The 24,219-nt window shown below is 45.5% G+C and overlaps 1 protein-coding gene across 1 annotated transcript in view; it reads left to right on the forward strand.

Annotated features, from left to right (window-relative positions):
• Positions 1-24,219, forward strand: part of LOC113429486 (radial spoke head protein 6 homolog A-like) — a 32,062-nt gene that overhangs the window by 2,495 nt on the left and 5,348 nt on the right. The window contains 2 exon segments of the mRNA XM_087969084.1: positions 17,720-18,232; positions 20,387-20,624. Coding sequence (XP_087825210.1) covers positions 17,720-18,232; positions 20,387-20,624 — 751 coding nt within the window.

Consider the following 24,219-nt stretch of genomic DNA (forward strand, 5'->3'; position numbering starts at 1 on the left):
CATCCATGAGCTCCTTACAGGCAGAACTTGGACAAAGGCAGGAGGCTTAAAGCGTTTCATCTTCCCCACCCAGGTCCGTTACAGGCAGTCCTGGACTTATGGCCGTATCTTTAATAATGCTTCAAAGTTACAACGGCCTCAGACAGTGACTTACAACCTGTACTGCACTTACAACCGTCGCAACATCCCTGGGGTCACCTGATCCCAATGTGTTTTTGCCAATTTCAGGCATTGGGAAGCCAGAGTTGCTCAACCACAGCCTGATTCACTTAATAACTGTGTGATTTGCTTAATGACAGTGGTGATTCACTTAACAACCTTTGAGAGCTCTGTGCAGTGAAATTTCATTTTAATCTATGTTGATTAGTCTATAGTTAAAGTGACGATCAAGTTTATTCTATTCTATATTCCATTCTTATTCTATTTTGTTCTTACTCTATTCTGTTCTATTCTATATTCTCTTCTATTTTATTCTATTCAATTCTATATTCTATTCTGTTCTATTCTAATTCTATATTTTATTCTAATACAGTTAAGATGGAGGGCCGGAAACATCATCATGGCAATGGGGTATATTTTTAATAGCTGAGACCTTTTGCTGCTTCTTTGGGCTGATCCACTTGGACAGGGGGATTCTGGGCAGGCAGAGAGTCTTTGGAACATTCCAACTTCTGAAATCCTTGGGGGTCATTCTTGACCTTCTGGGGGCTGGTGAGGGAGCAGCCCAAGAAATAGGGGGCGGTTGTATCTGAGCCTTCATGGAGGGAAGGAGCCTCCCTCTCGAACCCTTCACCTGCTCCTTCTCCAACGGGGTCTTCGCCCTGCTTTTACGGCCAGAAGTGCCTGCAGGATGGCAGGTCTCTCACTGCCCTCCCCCTCTGGATGCCTCCTGGAGGCCAAAAGACTGGCCACTGTGGGAAGTGTATTCATTTTATGACTCAAAACTCAAGATGAAAAAGGGAGGTTTTCCTTTTGAAGTAAGGAAATGCAGTATCAAACACTGATTAGAATGTTGACTGATCTTGGAATGTTTTTGAAGTGCTGGGAACTATCACACATTTTGGAATGCCTTTGAAATGCTAGATAATAAAGAAGTGTCTGTTACAAGCTAGGCACCATGAAAGATAATAAAATGTAACTTGTATCCTGAAAGATAGATTGTAAATCAAGCCATTTGTATACTGGGGGGGAGTAGTAGGGGGTAGTTTTGGGTAGTTTTAAGCTTTGCTTTGCTTTCGTTCCTCCCACCTGCCAGGGCAGGAACCCGTTTCTGCAAAAATGTTACAATAAAACCTTTTTCCTTGGATCAACTTTGAATCCTGGTGGTTTTTCTTAGCCACAATCTCACAATTTGGGGGCTCGTCTGGGAACCTTGACGGCGGCTGACTGGAAAACTGGGACCAGGTAAGAGAGTGGCCACAACCTCCCATTGAGAGGCACCTCTCCCGATTCGGTCAGACTCCCGAGGTGACTGGGAAATCCAGACGATCCTTCTAAAAAGGACTGAGAAGAAATGCCGGCCGAGAGTGTGTGAGATCGATCTGAGTTGGGGACGCCCACACATCCTTTGACTGACTGCAGAAAGTCCAGGAGTGATCAGATCAGGTAAACTTTGTTTCCTTTCATTTGTAGCCAAAAGAGAGGTCCTTAAACTCACTGGGGGAATCCAGCGTCTGCTGGAGGACTAGGACTAGGAGTCTGGAAGAAAGAGAGGTCCTTAAACTCCCTGGGGGAATCCAGCATCTGCTGGAGGACAGGACTGGTGAGAGTCAAGGCTCTGGGAGCCTGGAAGAATAGATATGGGAAAGGGACAAAGCAAGGCTCTGGGAGTCTGAAAGAGTAGAAGATGGGGAAGGGACAGAGCAAGGGTCTGGGAGACCAGGAAGAAGCCTGTCTGGGACAGGGAAAATTTGACAATGGCAGAAAACCAATTCCGGTAGATTCGCCTTTGGGACAGCTACTCCAGCAGTGGTTTTCCCCGAATTTAAAGGAATTCACCAGACATCTCGAAAAGAAAAACATGATTTATCTTTGTTGGGACCGATGGCCAAAATATCCTTTGATTGATCCTAAATTTCCATATCACTGGAGTCCTGAGGGGGAAACCAGTAGCTATTGGATGACCAAATTGCGGGACTATATTCTCCAACACAAAATGACTACTCAAATTGCATACATAGATGTATGGTTTCATGTGAAATTTGAAGGTCCCGTCCCTCCAATTGAGGGTCAATACATGTCACAACAAAAAGACAATGAGAGTGAGACGGATGATTGGCTGCAGAATCCGCCGCCCGCAAATCCTAATTTGAATAATGCGCCCGCCAATGTTCCTATGGCACCACCGCCATTGCCGGTGGCACAACCCCCTTCTCAGCTGCCCCTTTATCTGCGGCTGAGAAAAGAAGTAGAAGAATTAAAGAGAAGTGTTCAGGATTTTCCATTCAGAGAAAAACCTGAAGTGGATGCATTTCCTCTTAGGGAAGTCCCTAATGGGGTCAATGCTGCAGGCAACCCAGTGACAGTCTTTGTGGCTGTCCCCATAAAACCAGCCGAGTTGCGAGAATTTAAAAAAAGACTCTTCCAAAACTTCATGAAAATGCTTATGATGTGGCTGAACAATTAGATCTATGGATGGGTCCGAATGATTACACTTATCAGGAGATGATGTACATTTTGGGGCATTTGTTCACTCCTGAGGAGAGGAATCTCATTCAGACCTCGGCATGGAGAAACTGGAACACCAGACACAATGGGCAACAAGGGGTGGAGGCAGGAGATCGAAAATTCCCAATAGCCGATCCAAATTGGGATCCAAACACTGCGGCTGGCAGAGCAAGTATGAGGGATATGAGAGAACTGATCATGGAGGGGATAAAATTGGCAGTCCCACAAGGGAAAAATTTAACTAAAGCCTTTGAAGTAAGTCAAGGCAAAGATGAATCCCCTGGAGATTATTGTACCAGGCTCCTAGAAAGTCTGGCCAAGTACTCAGGGGTAGATCCCAGCACGCCTGCTTTTGAATCCATGCTGAAAATGCAGTTCGTGACCGGGGCTTGGCCAGATATCCAAAAGAAAATTCAGAAAATGGATAATTGGGGAGCAGTGGGAATTGTTGATCTCCTGAAAGCAGCCCAACAAGTTTTTGTGAACAGAGACGCTGTAAAAACCAGACAGAAGTCACAAATGATGGTTGCAGTTGCACAAGCTGCAGCAAAGAATGAGGTGAAGAAAGGTGGGAATTTTGGGAAAGGTCCAACTGGAGAAAGGAGAGAGAATTTTGGGGGATACAATCAGGGAAGTTTTCAGGGCAGAGGAAGAAGTATGGGAATGAGGCAGCCTGGAATGGATAGGAGTTGCTTCAGGTGTGGGAAGGAAGGTCACTTTGCGTGCGAGTGTCCTACCAACCGGGAAGGGAGTAAGGATGTGGAAAATGACTGTGGAAGATGAGAGAGCAATTTCAGATGAGGTCTGGGCAGGAGAGGAGAAGCCCAGTGATCTTGGGATGAATCCCTCCCAAAGACAAATGGTTTACTGTGATAGATCTGAAGGATGCCTTCTGGGCATGCCCCCTTGAGGAGGGGAGTAGAGACCTGTTTGCATTTGAATGGGATGATCCTGAGAGTGGAAGAAAACAGCAGTTTTCTTTGTTGTTTGGACAGGCTTTGAAAAGTTAGTGTCTTTTGAGAAAAGGAAGGGGATTATGTTGATTCAGTATGTGGATGATTCGTTGCTGACTGGAGAGAAAGAGGGGGAGGTTAGAGCGGCATCCCTGACTTTGCTAAATTGGCTGAAGGAGCAAGGATTGACAGTTTCAAGGGAAAAGATCCAGTTTGTGGAAAAGAAGGTGAAATATTTAGGGCATTATATTCAGCAGGGGTGAGGTCCTTGGATCCTGAAAGGGTGAAAGGGATCATGAGCCTGGCTCCCCCAGAAATAAGACAGAAGTCAGGAAAGCGCTTGGATTGTTGGGGTATTGCAGAGCCTGGGTGGATCAATACACTGTGTTAGCTCAATTCTTGCACAGGAAGCTGGTAGGAAAAGGAGAGAGTATAGAATGATTAAAGTGAGATGACAGATGGAAAGTTTTAAAGAAGGCATTGTCATCCGCACTGGTTTTGGCTTTGCCCAATTTGAAGCTCCCATTTCATCTGTATGTGTCAGCAGCACAGGGAACGGCACTAGGAGTATTGGCACAGAAGAGGGGGGCAATACCAGCCCATCGCTTTTCTGAGCAAAACTCTGGAGCCAGTGGTGAGAGGATGGCCAGTGTGTGTGTAGCTGTGGCTGCTACAGCTATGTTGGTGGTAGAGAGAGGAAGTTAACCTTTGGGGGGTTGTTGTGCATTCTCCCCACCAGGTTACTTCTGTGCTAAGTCAGTTGGCAACAACTTGATGACAGAAGGGCGGATTCTCAAATATGAAACCATTTTGAGAACCAGCCCAGATGTGGTGATTGGGACAGATAGGAATTTGAATCCAGCAGAATTTTTAGAAGGAAGAAGACAGGAGTGGGAAGCTGAGGACCATGATTGTTTATTGCAAGTAGATTTGATGACAAAGGTGAGGGAGGATTTGGAAGAGACTCCTCTGAAGGAAGGGGAAAGATGGTTTGCGGATGGATCAAGCAGGGTTGAGGAAGGAAAGAGGAAATGCGAGTTGTTTGCTTTGAAGAGAGCTCTGGAGTTAGCTGAAGGATTCGCAGTTGTGACAATCTGGACTGATTCCAAATACGCCTGGGGTGTGAAGCACCCCAGAGGTAGTTGGGAACAGGTAGGCAGACAAGTGGGCAAAAGAAGCTGCAGGGAGAATTCCCTTGCTAGAAGTGGAAGAGGATGAGGAATGGAAACCTGAGGGAAAAGAGAAAGATGATTTGGAAAGAGAAGAGTGTACATTAACTGAGGATGGGTGGAGAACCTCAGAGGGGTGAGGGTGGTCTCTGTGAATGCAATGAGGGGAATTCTAGAAAAGGTACATGAGGGAGGGCGACCTCTAGTGGGCTGGCCTTTCCAAAGAGCACAAATTGATTTAACTGAATTACCAGAGAAGGGGGGTTGGAAATACTTGCTTGTGAACTTATCTTTGGCACTGCTCAGAATCAGAACATGTCCAAGGAAAGACACTGGAGTCTCTCCATTCGAGATGCTACTGGGGCGACCCTACTTGGCAAAAATAGGGAATCCAATTCCTGAATTTAAAGATTTGTTTTTGAGAAAATATTTGCAGGTACTGTCCAGGTTTGTTTGCTTTTTCTGTATAAACAGAGACTGTTGGTGCAACGACCACCTCTTGCTGGGAGCCAACATCCCTTTGAGACTGGAGATTGGGTTCTGACAAAGACTTGGAAAGGCGAGAAGCTGCAGCCTAGCTGGGAAGGCCCGTACCAGGTGCTGTTGACAACTGAATCTGCAGTTCGCACTGGACGCATTACAGCAGAGTCAAGAAGGCACCGGAACCTGAGAAACCTTGGAGGGCAGTTCCAGTGGATGGTCAGCCGCTGAAGCTCACTTTGAAAAGATGAAGAAGTCTGAACCCTGGACTGAGCTAATTGTCTTTATTCTAGGACTAGGACTGGGAACTTCCTGGGGAAGCGAGGATTCACATCAACCCCAGAATGTTACTTGGGTTGTACTTGATTCCCATTCAGATATAGTCAATTGGACTAGCGGAAAGAGGCCTCCCAATACTTGGTTTCCAGAACTGCAATTTGGTTTGGGAAGGGTCCTCTTGTCCACCACCGATGACACGTTCATAAAGAAACATCATTTTTACGTCTGCCCTGGACATAAAACTGAAAGAAGCTACAAAAAGACTTGTGGAGGGGCTGATCAGTTTTATTGTGCAGCCTGGAGTTGTGTGTCTATGGGTGGGACCCTCTGTTCAAAGGTGATCTGATACAGATCATTCTGGGATAGTACAGGACTCCATAAAAAAAAAAAACTGAGGGAAGGACTGAACCAAAGAAAAGAGAAAGGGATGACCACCTAATCTCCACTCTAATAGGATCCTTAATTTTGTTATTATTAATCTTCACCTTTGGTCCATATATCTTGAATAAATTAATGTGTTTGAGTCAAAGATGGAACAAGAACAGGGGGATTGTGGGAAGTGTATTCATTTTATGACTCAAAACTCAAGATGAAAAAGGGAGGTTTTCCTTTTGAAGTAAGGAAATGCAGTATCAAACACTGATTAGAATGTTGACTGATCTTGGAATGTTTTTGAAGTGCTGGGAACTATCACACATTTTGGAATGCCTTTGAAATGCTAGATACCGGATAAAGAAGTGTCTGTTACGAGCTAGGCACCATGAAAGATAATAAAATGTAACTTGTATCCTGAAAGATAGATTGTAAATCAAGCCATTTGTATACTGGGGGGGAGTAGTAGGGGGTAGTTTTGGGTATAAGAGTAGAGCCTTTAAGCTTTTCCTTTCGTTCCTCCCACCTGCCAGGGCAGGAACCCGTTTCTGCAGAAATGTTACAATAAAACCTTTTTCCTTGGATCAACTTTGAATCCTGGTGGTTTTTCTTAGCCACAATCTCACACCACCCTCCTCTCTGTGGAAGTCAGACTGGCCAGCAGATCCAGGGAAGGGCTGGAGGGCAGAGGGGACTCAGAACATCTCCGTTGGCGCTGCAAATTCCCTCCCAGTTCTTGGACCCCTCCAGCCATCGCTCGGCTGAGGTCGCAGCAGGGCCAGGGTGGCTGAGAATTGGGATAGAAGGTGCCACATAGACTCAACAAATTCCAGGATGGAATTTGTGTTATATCACAACAGTTCTCAACAACTGGTTCTTTTTCTTCTTCTTTTCTTCTTCTTCCTTCTCCTTTTCTTCTCCTTCTTTCTCTTCCTCTTCCTCCTCCATCTACTTCTTTTCTTCTTCCACTTTTCTTCTTCTTTTCTTCTTCCACTTTTCTTCTTCTTTTCTTCCTTCTTCTTCTTTTCTTCTTCTTCTTCCTTCTCCTTCCCTCCTTCCCTCCATTCAGCCGACCCAGAGAGTTCGTGCAACCGCCTCGTTCGCGAGGATCGCCTCCCTTCTCCCTTCTCCCTTCTCCTCGGACAGCGGATGGCACAGAAACGCCGCCTTCGCTTCCCTTCTGTCGCAGAGGGAGAGGAGACCCGTCCTTGTCTCGGGCTTCGCTTCTGAAAAGACGCCCCAGAGAGAGAGAGAGAAAAGGAGCAGCGAGACGCCCCCCACGGGCCCCCTCGCTCCCATTCAGACGCTCCCCCGGTGCCCGGAGGCTCCCGAGGGAGAGGAACCGGCTCCGCGTCTCTCGGGGGGCTGGGAAGAGGCCGAGACCGGGAGGCTCCCGACAAAGCTCCCGCAGATGGAGGAGTCCCCCTGGGGAGGAGGAGGGCCGGGCAGCGCTCCGGCTGAATGAGGGGGCCGGTGGGGGCTGTCCTAGCGGGAGACTTCGGGGACCGTCGGGCAGAGCGGAGGGCGAGGAGGAGCTGGGATGCTGGCGGCCCGATGGGGAAGGGAAGGAGGGGCAGGAAAAGGCGACCCTGCTGGCCGGCTGCTTCTCCGCAACTCCGCCCCGCTCGCCCCTCCAGCTGAGACCCCGCAGCATCCCTGCTTAGCACCGGAGACGCTCCAGCCGCGCTGCCAGCCGAGCCGTCGAAGCCGCCGCGGGAGACTCTATGCGAGTAGACAGAATAACAGAGTTGGAAGGGACCTTGGGGGTCTTCTAGTCCAACCCCTGCTTAGGCAGGACCTCGTGGATTCCCCACTGCTGAGGGCCACTAAACTGTTCTTGGGCCCCTTCAGCTCGCTTCTCCTGCGGCTCCTCTGCTGCCTTTCTCGGGCGCTTTGCCCGCTGCTCTCCCGCTCCCTCCCCAAGCACGAAGCGCCCTCCCCGATAGACAACCCGGCTCTCCCCCTTCTCCTCGCCCGCCCCGCTTCCTTGGCCCGGACCAGCCACCCCTCCTCCAGGGACCCCGAAATCCTCCCCCCTCCTCCCCCCCACCAAGACCCCTCGCCGCTCCTCTCTGAGGGGAGCCGGAGCTCTCAGCCCCCGCCCCGCCCCCCCGCATTCTTTCTCAGCGCCTGTCTGGGTAAAAGGCGCCTTTTCTTTTGAGCGTCTCATCCAATCACAGCGCTCCTTGTTCCTTTGAATCTGTGGTAGAACGAGGAAAATAACGGTTATAATGACGGCGCCCCATCTTAGTCTCTTCCAAAGAGGCTTCGTTGTACAATGAGGAGAATAACGGTGATAATTTAAAAAATCCATGCAAGTCAATAGCCACCAGCATGTCTTATAATGGTTCCCATAGTAAATGTTTTGCTATGTGGAAAAAGCACAAAAAGCCACAAACAAAAAGCCACAAATATTCCCTAAATAATAGGGGGGGCGGGAGGGCTGCTGAATCCCCGGGGGGAGCCTCTTCCTCAGCGGCGGGGCTGCTCTGGAAAAGGGGCGCCAGGCGATCTGCCCGGATGGCGGTCCTGGAGGGAGGGGACCTGGAGGCAGCCCCCCCCCCCGCTCGGTGGGGCAGCCAGGGAGGGACCCTCGGAGAGGAGGGGGAGGCTCCTGCAGGTATGCCGGCCCCGTCCTGTCCCCGGCCTTCCAAGTGGTGGGCAGCGGCTTCCGGGCCCCGGGGGATCGTCTGGATGGCCTCGCAGGCCTGGGCACAGAGGCCTCGTGGGGTGGGGGAGGGGTTAGGGGGATCCTCCTGTCGCTCAGGCGGGCCGGTTCCGGGGCTGCCCGGGTGACTGGAGCCCGCGGAGGTCGGACGGGGAGGAATCCGCCCCACCTGAACCCCAATGCAAGGCAGGTTTCTCCCCCCGGAGTGGCTTCTCTCCTCTCTCTCTGCCGCAGAGGCTCCCTCGCCTCCTCCGGGGTTGCCGCTTGTGGTTGGCGGGATGAAAAAGGGCCCGACTCCCCCCCCATTCTCCCCCCCCCACGACTTCGCAAGAGGCGGAAGGTCTGGGGGGGAGCCACGGGCCCCTCAGCCCCACAGCCAGGGCGAAAGGCAGGAGCGGAGGGTCCCTCGGCTGCCCCTCCTGGCTGCTCAGCCCCGCCGCCCCCGGAGGAGAGACTGGGGGGGGGGCAGAGAAGGCCGGGGGTCCTTTCAGAGCCTTTGGCGGGGCAGTTTGGAGCTCTTGGCAGGGAAGCGGTTGGGGGTGTGTGTGTCACTCCTCCTTTCCCTCCTTCACCTCCCCTTCTTCCCACTCCTCTTCTCCGGCGGCTGCATCCTACATTTCCTCTTCCGACCATTCAGTGACTGAGGGCTCCTCCTGCTCTTCTCTGATGGGTCCCTAGGCAGTGTCTCCTCCACCTGGACCTCACCTGCTTGCCTGCTGCTTCCGATTGGGCTAGCCAGCTTCCAGACTTCACCCACTGCTCCTGGACCTCACCCACTGCAACCAGATCTCACCTGCTTGCCTGCTGTTGCTGATTGGGCCCACCTGTTTCCAGACCTCACCTGCTGCTCCTGGACCTCACCTGCTTGTTTGCAGCAGCCAATTGGGCCCACCTGCTCCTGGAGATCACCTGCTGCTCCCAAACCTCACCTGTTTGCCTGCTGCTGCCAATTGGGCCTACCTGCTCCTGGAGCTCAGCTGCTGCTCCCAGACTTCACCTGCGTGTATGCCATTGCTGATCAATCATCATCTCCCACTGGATGGCCACAGCAGGTCATTCAGGTCTATTACTGAAAGAGAAAAGGGATGGAAGAAGAAGAATACATTTCTGGTTTTAATGGTTGGTGGTTCCCCTCCAAGACTAACCATCCCAAGGTCAAACTCCCAAGCAAGAAAAAAAAAATACCCTAGACCAGAAACCAAGTCCTGCTCACTCTCAGTCTGTCTCTCTCAGGCTCTGTCTCAGGGCTCTGGCTCTGCATCCCTCTTCCTCTCTCTCTCTCTGATCCACTTAAGCTTTTATAGCCTGCATGCCCCCCCCATCAACGGAAAAGAGTCCCAACACAATCCAGGTATCCAGGTAACCTAGAGATCAAACAACACTTCTCCCTCTACTCAACCCTTGACCCCTCCCTCCCTTGGAATCCCCCCCTTCAGCTTAGAAGGGAAGGTTAACAGTTTAGTGGCCGTCAGCAGTGGGGAATCCACGGGGTCCTGCCTAAGCAGGGGTTGGACTAGAAGACCCCCAAGGTCCCTTCCAACTCTGTTATTCTGTCTACTTGAAATTCTGTCTACCTGAAACTGCCAGCAACCAGCCGTGGCAGGAAAAGCACAGATCACATCCCTGCTCAGAGTTGGAAGGCTAAGAATAAACCACCTTTGGTGTCCTTGCCTGGGTCACGAAGCAGAGCCCTGAATGTGAACCGTAGGCTCGCCAGATTCTGTGGGGCTTTCTGAGAAGTGACCATCCAAACTTTGGCTCAATCCCACCCATGTCCCACGGACTCGGCCATCAAATACCTTCACTCATGGCAGAAAATCCATTCCTCCAAAGCAGGCCTGACAGGTTCACCTGCTATTTGCAAAGGGAACCTCCCGTACAAGATGTCAGCTTTGGAAGCCATCTTAGTACCAGAAGCTTCCATGCCGCCACATTCCTGTGCCTGGGAAAGTAGAAGGGGGGCATTTTTAGAGTGTTGGTAGATAGACACCATAGCATTCTTCCTTTCAGTCAAGGTCATGTTATTCCTGCGCCTGGAGGGGGAGTGGTTAGAGGGATGTTTCAAGTTGGGACGGATGGTGGCTGGACCATGTGAGGGCAATCTGGCTGCAACATCTGTCACCCCATTGATCGCCAGGGTTGATTTGGCTGGTCTGGCTGGCTAGGCGGGGACCATGTGATGGACTGGTGGGTTTTGGACTTTTGAATTTCTAAGGGGAAACCCGGAACTCTCAGATTCGGGTTTTCCCAGATGTGCCAGTAGAACTACTCTAATAAAAGGAACCTTTGAGGAAACGCCTGTCTCGGAGTCTTTCCTTGGAGTTGGGCTTTTCTGGGACCCTGACAGAAGACCTGGGGTGCAGCCTAAACGGAAGGCTCTTCCACTTCATCCCTTTCCCTTGTTCAGCGACCGGACAGACTTTGGAAGCACCATCCCTCTTTGGGGCATCTTCAGTGCACACCCCAAAGGGGCTTTTCAAAAAACAACTGGGATGTCTTGGTTTTTTCCTTGAAAACATTTTGCTTCTCATCCAAGAAGCTTCTTCCGTTGTGACTGAATGGTGGGGAATGGAAGGACGTCTCCTCTTTGCAGCCGTTTGGCGGTGAGCATGAGCTCCCTGGGAGCCCTTGAGGCCCCCGGGGGATTTATCTGCATCTTCAGGGTCTCCTGAATCAGAGGGCAAATGGGGGGGCACCTCCTTGGAACTGGGGCACTGGAGATGACCTTTGAACACCTCTCTGTCCAAGGTCAAAGGGATCAAGTGGATCACTCAGCTCCCTCTCAACCCACCATCTCCCCCCTCCCCCTTCTCTATCCCGGATCCTCTTTTCCTTTCTTTCATGAATCTGACTCCCTTCCCTTCGATCCCTTTGCGTTCTATTTTGGGAGGTGGGACATGGGAGGCAGCTTTCTCTTTATCCACTAGTTTAGAGTAAGGACAGAACAGGGAGGGGGACTTTTGATGGGGGGCCTTCTGACAAGAGGGCAGGGGCAGCGGTGGCCTTCAGCCGGTTCTGGCCGGTCCTGCAGAACCGTTAGCGGAGATTCTGAGCAGTTCAGAGAACCGGCCAATGCTGCCTCTGACTGGAGATTTCACAGCCTCCTTCCCCTGCCACGCCCACCAAGCCACGCTCACAGAACCGGTAGTAAAGACATTTGAATCCCACCACTGAGCCCGGGGTGCCATTCCTTTAGTTGGCTGTGACTAAGCAAAGCCCGGGGGACTTGTCATTATGGTGAGGAAAGAAGCGGGTGGTCAGAGTGATGGGGAAGTGGAGTTGGAAGGGACCTTAGAGGTCATCTGTCCGGCTGCCCAGTGCAGGGCCTGCTAGGGCAGGTTGCTCAACCTTAGCAAAGATGTCTGGACTTCAACTCCCTGAATTCCCTGTCCAGCACTCAAGGCCCTCAGTCCCCTTTCCAGGCTTTAGCTGTCCCTCACACTGCCTATAAGGGGCAGTCTACAGGCTGGCCTTTCAGTCCCAGCTCCCCTCCAGGCAGTGAGAAGAACGGCTAAAGCGGGTGAGGGAGCTGAGTGTGACTTTCAGCTCTTTATTTAGTTCTTAAAATCTGTCTTAACCGTGGAGCCGCGGCAGCCTCTTTTATAGCGGCTGCTCGAGGCTCGCGGCCAATGACGGCTCCTTGAATCTCCCGCCGATCTGGCGGCCCAATCACAAGGCGGCAATGCGCACCAATGCGAGTGGCCTTTCAGAACCAATCACCAAGCAGTATTTGTGACCAATCAGAAGAGGGTATTACAAGTATGTAAATATAGAACACTCAGCTCTGCCTTTACTTCTCGTTTTCAATAGTAAGTATAAGTGTATACATAGTTGTGGATACATGAAATGGTACATATAAAAAAATAAAGAATAAGAGAAACAATAGGACAGGGACGTAGGCACGTTGGCGTATCCGCCACAGACCTCTTAGGAAAGGGTCTAAGGTCTTCAGTCTTCCTTAAATGAGTTATCTTCTTTTACCTTAAATAACCTTCTTCCTGTTCTCTGAATCTTATTCTCTCTTTTTTAAAAACTTTTTAAAAGACAATGTGTGAAAAAGGGAGCTTACCAGAAAGGGGAAATATTTTTCTAATAGTTTTACACATTACTAGATTCCAGCTGTCTGATGAAATGGATAACCAAGGTCCTAGTGATATGACCCCCTCCTAATAAGGATTTGGGCTTAATATACTTAATACACTTTTAGAGATGCTGAATAAAACCCAAATGGATGAAGACAGATGATGTCAGCTATGATTAGTTGTGGCATCTTTTAGGTCTTCAGGTATAATTCTTTTTTCAATTAATGACATAGATGTTGAAAGGGTAGCTTTATTAAGATCCACTTCTATCGTATTGAGCTACAATCTGAACCCCAACTCAAAAGACTTCTTGTTTTCATCAAGTGGGTCAGAATTCAATTTGTGCTTAATTCTCCAGTTAAACTCATTAGGAAATCATGTTTTAATTTGTTCAGACAGTATTGGTAGTATTTTTAAAGAATTTTCTGTACTGAAATATTAATGTTATTGGGCTAGAAGCAACCTTCCTCCTTTGGATAATTTAGAAGGGCTCAAAATATATTTATTTTTCTCAGGCCTTTTAATGCCACCATTTTAGAATTTGTGTTTAATATCCATTCTCATTATTCCTCTTATTCTACATTTCATGGAGATCAGTGGTGTTTTATTGCATCTTGTAAATCGCCAAAAGTTGTTAAAGGAATAGGCAACTTACAGCTTTTAAAAATATATAATGTGGATGAGATGCAAATCCATGCACCTAAAATGAATTAAAAAGTAGACAGTTAGCTGGTGCATAATCTCTTTTAGTATCCCAAGTTGATGGTGAAGCTTCTATCTTCTCCATTCAAAATCAATCCAGATTCTATTCTAAATTGGCTCTTTTGTTCTAGCAGGCAGCTGTACTGACTATCAGCCCCCCCCTCGAGAAGAATGGCTTCCTGCCTTAGTCCTAATAGCATTTCCACAGGTGGAAGGGACGTTGAGTGGCTGCATTAGTTTTTTCTATGTTCAGCTGCACCACAGTTGCCATTTAATTTCATCAGCCATTGCAAGGTGTGTATGTGTAAGACTGAGCCTGCATCACACAAGAGGACTGTTCTTAAAATAGGTAAGTAATTGATCTTAGCAATTCATTTTTGTTAATTTAAGATTCTAATTGCATTTTAAGTGTATCTGTCTTTAGCAGATAGACAATGTTTCTACAGCAAGAGAAGCTTTAAGTTTCTTTTCTATGATCTTGGGAACATAATTGACATAATTGTTTCCCTTCATGGAAAGTGGAGAATATATGAAAACAAGTCCTATTATTAAAACAAAAAACAAAACTGCCTTGTATGTCCTACTCACTTTGTGCTTCTCCCAGCAGGCCCAAAATGGAAAACTGAAGCTTTGACCTCCAAAAAATTGTCCCTTCTACTCTGGAATAATACTTGCATCTGTCTCTGGCCCAAGTTATTTATTTTTTTTTATCGCAAAACTAGATAATATACTACTTACAAAATAAGAAAAAACTTTGCTTTAATTGCTTTTAAAATGCCCAAACCTTTCAACCTATACCATGTTCTTCAGCAATTATAAATATTTAACCAGGAAAACCCAAATCGAATGGATTGATGTCTGTTCTAAATACCTTAATTCAGTTTCTTGAGAGAATAATTTGTGGTTTTCATAAGTTGGGGTGAAGCAATAACAAATCTAAGAAAATTGAAATCCAATCATACTATGCAATAAGGAGATTTTATTCTGAAGAACAAAAGGTCTTTTCTCAAGGGTAGACTATGGAGAAAACGGGCTGCAGGAATTTGGTTTTATAACAGGACTGGTGTGAACTTGGGGTTTATGTACATGTTGGTCTCAATGTGTCCTTCCTATGCAATTCAGGATGCCCCTGTTCTGAGCTCTGATCCTGTGTGAAATGTGGAAGAGGTAGGAACTTTGCCCTCAGATAGGTAGACTCCATCTCTGGCGTCTCCCCACCCCACTCTGAGGGAATTCCTGTCTTCCCAGGGAGCCAGTGAGGTACCAAGAAACGAGGGGAGGCAGATTGGAGATCTTTGAAGCTTCTAACATTGGTAAAAGCACATTGAATCAACGGTGTTAATTGTTTTAAAGCTCATTTGTCAAGAGATTGACTGAGCTACGGCTCATATACTTAGTCCTTTACAAACCATGCCTCAAAGATAATTTAGAGCCTTTTAAAACCTTATCTTCAGTTCTATTATAGTAACACGGAAAATAAGTTAGATCCAATGGAGCATCGGTTGGAAATTAAGAACTAAATTATTATAATTATTTATTCCACTGATATTAACAGACACTATATAAGGTGGTTTCTACACAATGAAAAACCGAACAATCATTTCCAAAGATGCGAATCCCACTTTTTTATATCATCCAATAAAATTATGGTGTTTAACCCTCTCATCCCTATTAATTAACACTGAATAAAGAGTAAGGACATTTTTTAACTATATGAAAGAATCTCATGTAATGATAGCAATTTCCTCAAATAATTAAAGAATGGCATTTCACATGTTGGTCTGTCTTCTCTCCTGCTTTAACCATTCACTTACAGTTGCTCTTCTCACACAGGTTTGCCTTAGCGCAGACAGAAAGGCAGGAACATAGAGGAAATTTTATCCTATAGACATACATGTTTAAGGCAGGAATGTGGGATAAGATAGGTAGCCTCAACCTTACCTTCCTACAAATGTTAAAGTTTAATTTATTCAGAAGCATCTGAATAAATTAAAGATATGACAATTTTCTCCATAAGAAATCTAAGAAATATGGGGGGAAATTATCATCTTACAGAATTGCTTCCTACACCCTTCATAATAAGATTCTTTATTTGATTAACCTGTTTAGATCAGGGCTGTCAAACTCGTGGCCTGCGGGCCGGATGCATCACGTGCTGGCCACGCCCCACCTAGTTTAGCAAAGGGGGGGAAAGTCCCGATATGTCATGTGACAATGCCATGACAACATGAGTTTGACACCCCGGTTTAGTTTACAGCAGACAACAAAGAGTAGGAATTAATCCGTAAACAACATTTTATACCATACCATAAATTCTTTGAAGTGGCTGCTTCCAACAACCAATCTTCAACACAATTTTCTGGCTAACTAACTAAAATGATTTGACCAACTTTGAGTATAACTTCATTTATTCAGGGCAGACACTATCCCTGAATCATTTTCCAAAGGTGATTTTATACTTTTTCAAATAATTTCAGAAAGATACATTTCTTCTCATTTTAAAAAGAAGCCTAGAAATAAAGAGAAGGAAATATATTTTCTTTCCCAAATTGATTAAGAGATTTTATGTAAGAATAACCCTATTGGGGGTGGATTTTCACAATAGACTATAACAGTACTTTCATGTACATTTCATCCCATGGTAATACTTCACTTGTATTTCTATAACAGAACACATTATTTTCACTTTAAAACTATCCTACCACATTCAACATTTTGTCCACGGATGCAGTTACATTATTTTGTTTCTTGTTTGAATTTTACACCAGAAAACATCATTGGAATACAGCTGCCATCTGCTGGATACATGACTTGCTATATTTTTCTATCAGTTTCTGAGAATGTTTTCAAGTCAACCTGATAGCCATATCAACCATATATTATGCCAATCTATTTTCATGTACATTGCCCTCTTTGAACTTGGGGTCCATTAATCTCCTGCCAAATGGTTAGACTGTCACCATTGGTCTTAGTTGTAGTGTTCGGGGGTGTCCAACCTTGGCAACTTTTAAGATTTGTGGACTTCTATTCCCAGAATTCTCTAGCCAGTGTGGCTGGCTGAGAAATTCTGGGAGTTCAAGTCTACAAGTTGTCAAGGTCCACAAGTTGTCAAGGTTGGGCACCTCTGTTGTAGAATATTTCCTCCCCACTCCGGACTGTCAAGCAAAAGAGGAAATGCCATTTCCTTTATAAATTAAAAGTATTGCATTACAGTGGAAAATAGTTTAGTCTTTTCTAATATACTTACTGGTAAGTCTGGCAGGTAACTCAATATGTCATTTTATAAAAATTCTCTTTAAGTTTAGAGCATAATGTAAATTTTAGTCCATTTAGCCAAGTTTTTTTTTTATCATTGTTCCATTTGCATATTGTAAGCAAAGTTTTGACCCCTTTATCATACATTATTCTACTCCTTTTTCTCTCTCATATGTCAACAAAACATACATTTTATGTATGTTTCATATCATACATCATACATGTTTAGATACATTACAAATCATACATTTTAGCAATAACATTAGCATATCTGTAGCACCTAATTCAGTATCATCATTCGATTAATAATTGTCTGGAAACTCCTTGCAGAGTTTTTGCATGAAATGGGGAAAATGCACTTGTAACAGATGGTTTTAATGATTAAAAATGGTCAATAGAAAACTGAGAGCTTTTTGTAACCAGAGTCTAAGAGATAATTTTATTATATCTGCTACAGAAGAAATCAGAAGCTTCTTTCTATCTTTTTATTGTTTCTCTCTGCACTTTTTAAAGTTTTCCTTCTTTCTCCCTTTATTATATTAGTGTTGTTTTTATGTTTTCTTTAAAACATTAAAAAAAAAAAAGACAGTGATGTCCGGTCAACGAAGCAATCTGGACCATGCTCACAAAACATACTCGACAATCCTGGGCAGGGGTCTCCAACCTTAGCAACTTTAAGACTTATGGACTTCAACTCCCAGAATTCCTCAGCCAGCGACTTTAAGACTTATGGACTTCAACTCCTAGAATTCCTGGCTGAGGAATTCTGGGAGTTGAAGTCCACAAGACTTAAAGTTGCCAAGGTTGGACACCCCTGTCCTGGGGGATCTGGCTTCACGCCTTGGCTAAGCCCAGCAACTGAATTTCCACACAGTGGCTGAACAACTCCTGGCAGACCCGCCCAACACGGTTTCCCAAGGCGACCACTGGAGGCGCTCTTCTTCCTCGTTAGGAGCGTCGCAGCCAATCCGCTTTCCCTAGCAACGGTGCCCGGTTGACCTTAGCAACGCTTGGCGCAAACTGCAAAAGGCGAAGCGTTTCGGCCAGGCGAAGCGCGAAATCTCGCGCTCGCCCGCTTTTGCCAAATGGAAGAACCCCCCGAAGACCAGCCGGGGACCCCAACGTGCCTGATGCGGACGGGGTCCCCTGCGAAGAGAGTCAGCCGCTGGCTCCGGCTCCGGTGCAGCCCCAGCGAAGCGCCGTCTACCAGCCTGAGCAGCCTCGGCTGAGCGTCTACGACCAGCAGCAGGAAGGCCGAGGCAACGTCTACCAGCCCCAGCAAGCCAGAGGCGCCCTCTTTCAATCGAGGGGCACCATGGCGGATTCGAGGGCCGGCGTGTCTTGGCAGCAGCTGCCGCAGCAGCCACCCAGCTTCCTGGATCAGAGGCCAGGGACCACTTTCCCAACCTCGGCATCCAGGAGCAGCCAGATCCTGCAGTCGGACAGTCACGGCCCTTATCAGCCCCAGGAACCTGGCTACCTGTCCCAGCTGGGGATGATGAGTTTATACAAAGACCAAATTCCGGATCCGGGTCCTCGGGCTCTGGTGATAAAGAATGCCAAAGCCTACCTGTTGTGAACCAGCGTCAAAACTGGCGTCAGCTTGTGAGTAGTAGAGGAATGGAACCAAAAACTGCCTCGGCCAGGAAACCTGCACCCGCAGGTGCCAGTGATTCTCAGGCAGGGCTGTGTTAATGCCTGGGCCTGATGGGCACTTGCCCCTGGGCCCATACTAATCTGTGTACATCGGGGGTCCCCAAACTTGGCAACTTTAAGACATGTAGACTTCAACTTCCCAGAATTGAACTGGGAGTTGAAGTCCACACGTCTTAAAGTTGCCAAGTTTGGAGACCTCTGGTGTACGTTAACCCTTCAATCCACCTTGTGTCATATAAACAGAGCAAGCTATTGCTTACATTTTACTGCGTTTTAAAAAAAATTAATACTAACCTGCAAATATATGTTTCATTGTATTGACCGTTTTTATTCCTGTGAGTAGTTGTCATAGGGGCCTCAGTACAGTTAATGCTGTTAAGACGGCCCTGTTCATGGGGAAAGAAAAAAAAGAAACAAGATTAATTGCAGGCAGTGTTGGGTTTGCCTACCACACTCCGTTTAACTTTTGTGGTTGTGGGAAGCCGGCCATTGTGAGTTTTTGAGCAACGGCAGTCCAACCAGAGTTTAACGTTTGAACCAATGGGTACATTTTAGAGCTGGATTGGGAAGCGGGACCTCACACAAAAAATAAGAAATTTATACTTATGCGATTGCTGCTGCAGAAGCCCGATAAGACACTAGATGGCAGCAAAGAGATAGAGGAAACTCCAGCCTTTTAAGTCAAAACCCTGATATTTGCAACTCGGATCTGATAAATTTGCAGAACCTGTAACTCCAAAAGTTACAGAAGTTGATCTCATTTATCTCCAAACTCTTTATTTAAAAATATTACTCCGTCCCAGCTTTAAAGATTATAAAGGAGCACTGAGCTTTTAAATTAATCCAAGCTGAATAATAGTTTCCAGAATTGTCATTGGATTAGTTTGCTTGAGTAAAACCTGAGTTGTGTGGCCTGTTTTTAAAATTGATACATTTCATAAGTCTACTATACCTGGGTAGCAAATATTTGCATCATTGCTAAATGACAGCAAAGAACTTTCAGTATCCTTTTACTGATACCTAGATTTTTGACACTCTAAATTTATTATGGCATACTTGAGGATTATGCTGTAACAAATTTAGCTCACTTCATTGGATGCATCAACCTTAAGAAATGGATTACAGACCACAAAGGCTTGTATCACTATTTATTTACAATTACATGGATATTCTGTGTTTTGTACAGGAGCTCAACACTGTACATAATGCTCCCACTTTTTGTTCTCCTAATAATGCTCCCACTTTTTGATCAGTTGGACTGGGACAAAATTTCTGTCCAAACGTCACCCCATGCTTCTGTGATGGAGGATGAACTAAAAGTTAGTCCTCCATCCTCTGAGCCCAGCATCTTGATGATAACAAAGTTTGTAACATCTTCAGGTGTCATAGGTCTTCTCTGACAATGGTTGGTTTTAAAGCTAATGAAGTAGCATGGGAGAGGAATGAGCCAGTGATTGGTGGTCCTAGTTGGTCAATAGCAATTCTTTTTCATAATTACATAGGTGTTATGTCTCACCTTCACAAGATAGATGAGAAGTCCCAACTCCGACCAAATACAAGCAGACAAGAAGATTCAGTATTTAAGTATTGAGTTAAATTCCTTGAGCTGGCTATGTTCTTGGCAGTATCTGCCAAGTCCGACGAGATAACAGGAACATAAATCACTAGAGCTTTCCAGAAACAGGATACAACGAATCTCCACAGAAAAATTCACACTTTGTCCCGTGCGAAGTTCCTAGAGCAAACACACCCACTTTTATTCCCTGTGGGGTGTGTCACTAACTCAGCTCAGTCTCTGATTCGTCCACGCCTCCTGCGCTGCATCTCACACTTCCTCCTGCGACGTTGCCTAGCATCAAGCCAGCATTCGTCTGCTTGATTCTCTGTCACAGGCTGCTCCAATATGCCCTCCTCCTCCTCCTGATTAGCCTCATGCTGTCCCTCTCGGTTATCTGCCGAAACCTGAGGCATAATCAGGGAGGAAGGCATTGCCGAAGAGGAAGGTCCTGGGGAGGAAGGCATTCCCAATTCCACCTCCTCCTCATCTTCTGAATCCTCTTCCTCTAAGAATGCAGACTCAGGACTCGGAGCCACAACACATAGGTATGACCATCTTTCTGACATGTTGGCAAAGATTCTGGAAGAGCGGCCTGAAAATCCAGCAGATATAATCGAGAACATCAGTAAGGATATAAAGTGTGCTCGATTCCAAAAGAAATTGGACACCCTCCGAGATGAATTTGAAAAACATCCAACATTTGAATTGGCTGAAATGTACAAAACTCTGTTCCAAAAGGCAGGTGGTGGAGATGGCGCAGATCAAAAACCAGAAGAGGAATTGGTGAGTCAGTCCAATAAAATAGTCCTTCACTTATAAGGACTGCAGGCGCGATCTTATCAGCGCCCCAAGAATCTGCCTCGGATGGCGGCGCCCGTGATCGGATGGCAGCGCCCGTGATCGGCGGGGCAAGAAGACGGTGAGGGAAACGGCGGCATCAGGTGAAATTCGCCTAGATAGCCCGACGGGCGGGCACGGAGCGAGCGTTCTCACCCGCGAAAGAGCGCAAACAGACAGCCCGGAGGCGCAAAGGCAAGCGGGCGAGGGCCATCTCATTCATCAAGGGAAAACAAAAACAAATAGTTTCCTGTGAGCTGTTCAATCTTTCCTTCACTCAGATAAAAACCCTTGGATCATTGTGTTACAACTTCCTGTTTACAGAGTAATAGCGATCTGCTTTTCAAACAGCGATAAATTCCTCCCATTCAGCTGCCAGTTAAACAATTAACCCGTTCCTTGCAGACTCTTAATACTACCTCATTACCTCAAATCTTACAACTTTTCTACCTCATCACCTATATCAACGATTAGATAATCAATTTCTATAAAATATTTTATTAATGGTTTAACTGATTTATTGTTTTTAATTGATTAGTGTGATTAGAGTGTTTAGTGCAAATAGTGTGATTACTGACTAGTTTAAAAGATCAAAATTCATGTAATTTAATTGAATAGCAAAATCATTGATCTAGTGAATTTAAATGAACAGTGTGATTAATGATTAGTGTAATTAATTGATTAGTGATTAGAGTAATTAATTGTTCAGGCTGATTGTTGCTCAGGAATATTATCTGACTTGAGAGATTACTGCAATTGATTGTTTGATGTAATATTGGCTTATATAGATTACCCAAAATTGTTCCTTTAATTAATTCAATCAACGTACTATTTTAACAATCCTACCATGCCAAAAAGAAAATCCTACGTCAAACCACAACCTAAAGAGAAGATGATCCCCACCAATGAACCACAAGACTCCTGCACATGCCTTAAATGCTACAAAAATCTAAAGGATAATGAAAACTCCATCAAATGTTCTCTGTGCAAAAATACACTCATCATGACTGCTTGGGATTACCTGAGCAGATGATTCAATACCTAAAATCATCCAATGAGTTTCCATATTTCTGCAAATCATGCAGACCCAAACTGGATCTGTCTGAAAGAGTTGATACCATCGAAACCATTGAAACATCCCCTACCATCGAAACCATTAAAACATCCCTCAACATCATAGTAGCATCCCTGGACGCCGTAAAAGAAAGAATATCCAACCTTGAAAAAAAAGACACAACACAAAAACCTGAACATCCAATAGCTACAAACCACATCTCTACCAATCAACCACAATCCAATCCAAAACCCAATCCACAAATAAACACAACCCAGACAAATATTGATATCCCAATCCTCATCAGAGAAGCCGTTGAGCGTGAACGGAAACGTCCAAACGCCATCTTATTTGGTCTAGAAGACATCAATGTCAGTGATGACATCACAACTGTCCGAAACATCATCAGAAATTATCAAGCATCAACCATCTCCGCTGATGAAATACTTGACATTTCCCGCATTGACCGAGAGCTCAAAAATAGAGACGGCTCTGTGGCCCCACGCTTGTGCAGGGTCATTTGCAAAAATGAATCAAGCAAACGTAAATTCATTTATACTATAAACTCACTCGCCAAAACCAACATCAACCATAAGAACCTCCATTGCCGCCCTGACCTAACCATACAGCAACGTGCCCGCTCCCGTACTACACGCATCGAACTCAAAAACCGTCTAGACAATGGAGAGAAGGACCTGTACATTGACTACCATGCTGACTGTATCAAAAGTAAGCCACGCAACCCAATACTCAGCTTTTACCCTCAACCACAACCCTACCTCAACCCATCCACCATCACCCAAGACTAGGCACGCACGCCCCAACTACCTCAATTCCAACTACTGCCGGCCTTAAATGCAAACTACTCAATGCAAGAAGCCTCGTGAATAAAATACCTGAATTTCTCTTCCTCCTAAATATGGCTAACTTCGACATTATATTTGTCTGTGAAACATGGCTCAATGCATCTCTCCCGACTCCATTACCACAGTAAGAGACTATCATGTTTACAGATCAGATCGTGAAAATCGTCGAGGAGGTGGTGTTGCTATATTCTATAAAAAATCCTTACATCTAAAAAATATCCAAGTTACCCAGGAGCTTGCCCTTCCTGAAACCATCATCTGTGAACTATCCTCAAATATCACAATTCGATTCTTACTATGTTACAGAGCACCTGATTATGACATCGAACATGTAAACAAGCTAAATACATTACTAACATGGGCTGCATCCTGCCCATACCCTTTTATCCTTCTTGGTGATTTCAATCTACCTCATATTAACTGGACCCTAAATGATTGTACAACTGAAATCATACACACAACCTTCTTCAATGCTATTACAAATCTGGGACTGGAACAACTAGTAATCAACAACACTAGACTAAACAACTGCCTCGATCTCATCTTCTGCAACAGTTTGAACCTAATTTACAGAATACAAACTAAAGAACCCTTTTCCAGTAGTGACCACAATATGATCGACTTTTGTCTCAACATACATCCACACAAAAATCACCACAATGATGATTGTAACTTCAAAAAAGGCAACTATGATCTTATAGACAACGATCTCTCATCCCTTGATTGGCAAACTCTATTCACTGGATGCAATACCGTTGAAGACCATTATAACATATTTTTACTTGAAGTCAAAAGAGTCATCAAACTATATGTTCCAACAACAACTCCCAAAACAAAACAAAAAGCAGATTACCCATAACAATAAGGAAACTTCAATCCAAAAAGAGATCACTCTGGCGGAAAAACAAATCTGGTCACGTTGCCAATTTCAAAAACCGATACAAAAATTTATGCCACCAGATAAAGACTGAATGCACCAATTATCACATTAAACAAGAGGAAAACCTTCTAAGCACCAATTCCACCCGAGCTTTTTACAATTTTGTAAACAACAAACTAAAAGACTCAAGGTCCATCCCTCCCTTGATAGGACCTGATGGTAAAGATTGCAACGACGACACCATTAAAGCCAACATCTTTAACACATTCTTCGCTCAGTATTTGTAAACAGCAATGGATCATGCCCAGTATTTCCTAGCCATACCACAGATAACAACAATGATCTAATACATATCGATTTCACAGAAGACAATGTCGAAAAATCACTACGCAATCTAAAACCATCTCTATCTATTGGACCGGATGGAATATGTGCCTACTTCTTAAGAAAGCTATCCACTGCCATAGCCAAACCTCTAAGCATAATCTTTGAAAAATCTTTCAGGACCAGCTCCTTGCCTAACCTATGGTCACAAGCCACAGTCATCCCCATCTTCAAAAAGGGAGACCCAAGCCTAGTTGAAAATTACAGGCCAATCTCCTTATGCTGCGTCACCTGTAAAGTCATGGAATCAATTATTAACCAATCAATCATCCTCCACTTAGAGACAAACAACCTACTCTCCAATAAACAATTTGGTTTCAGAAAAAAACTATCCTGTAATCTGCAACTCTTACACTG

The sequence above is a fragment of the Notechis scutatus genome, chromosome 6, assembly GCF_049901735.1.
Source record: "Notechis scutatus isolate UNSWTSFEM ecotype Mainland chromosome 6, rNotScu1.2, whole genome shotgun sequence".
NCBI lineage: Eukaryota > Metazoa > Chordata > Lepidosauria > Squamata > Elapidae > Notechis > Notechis scutatus.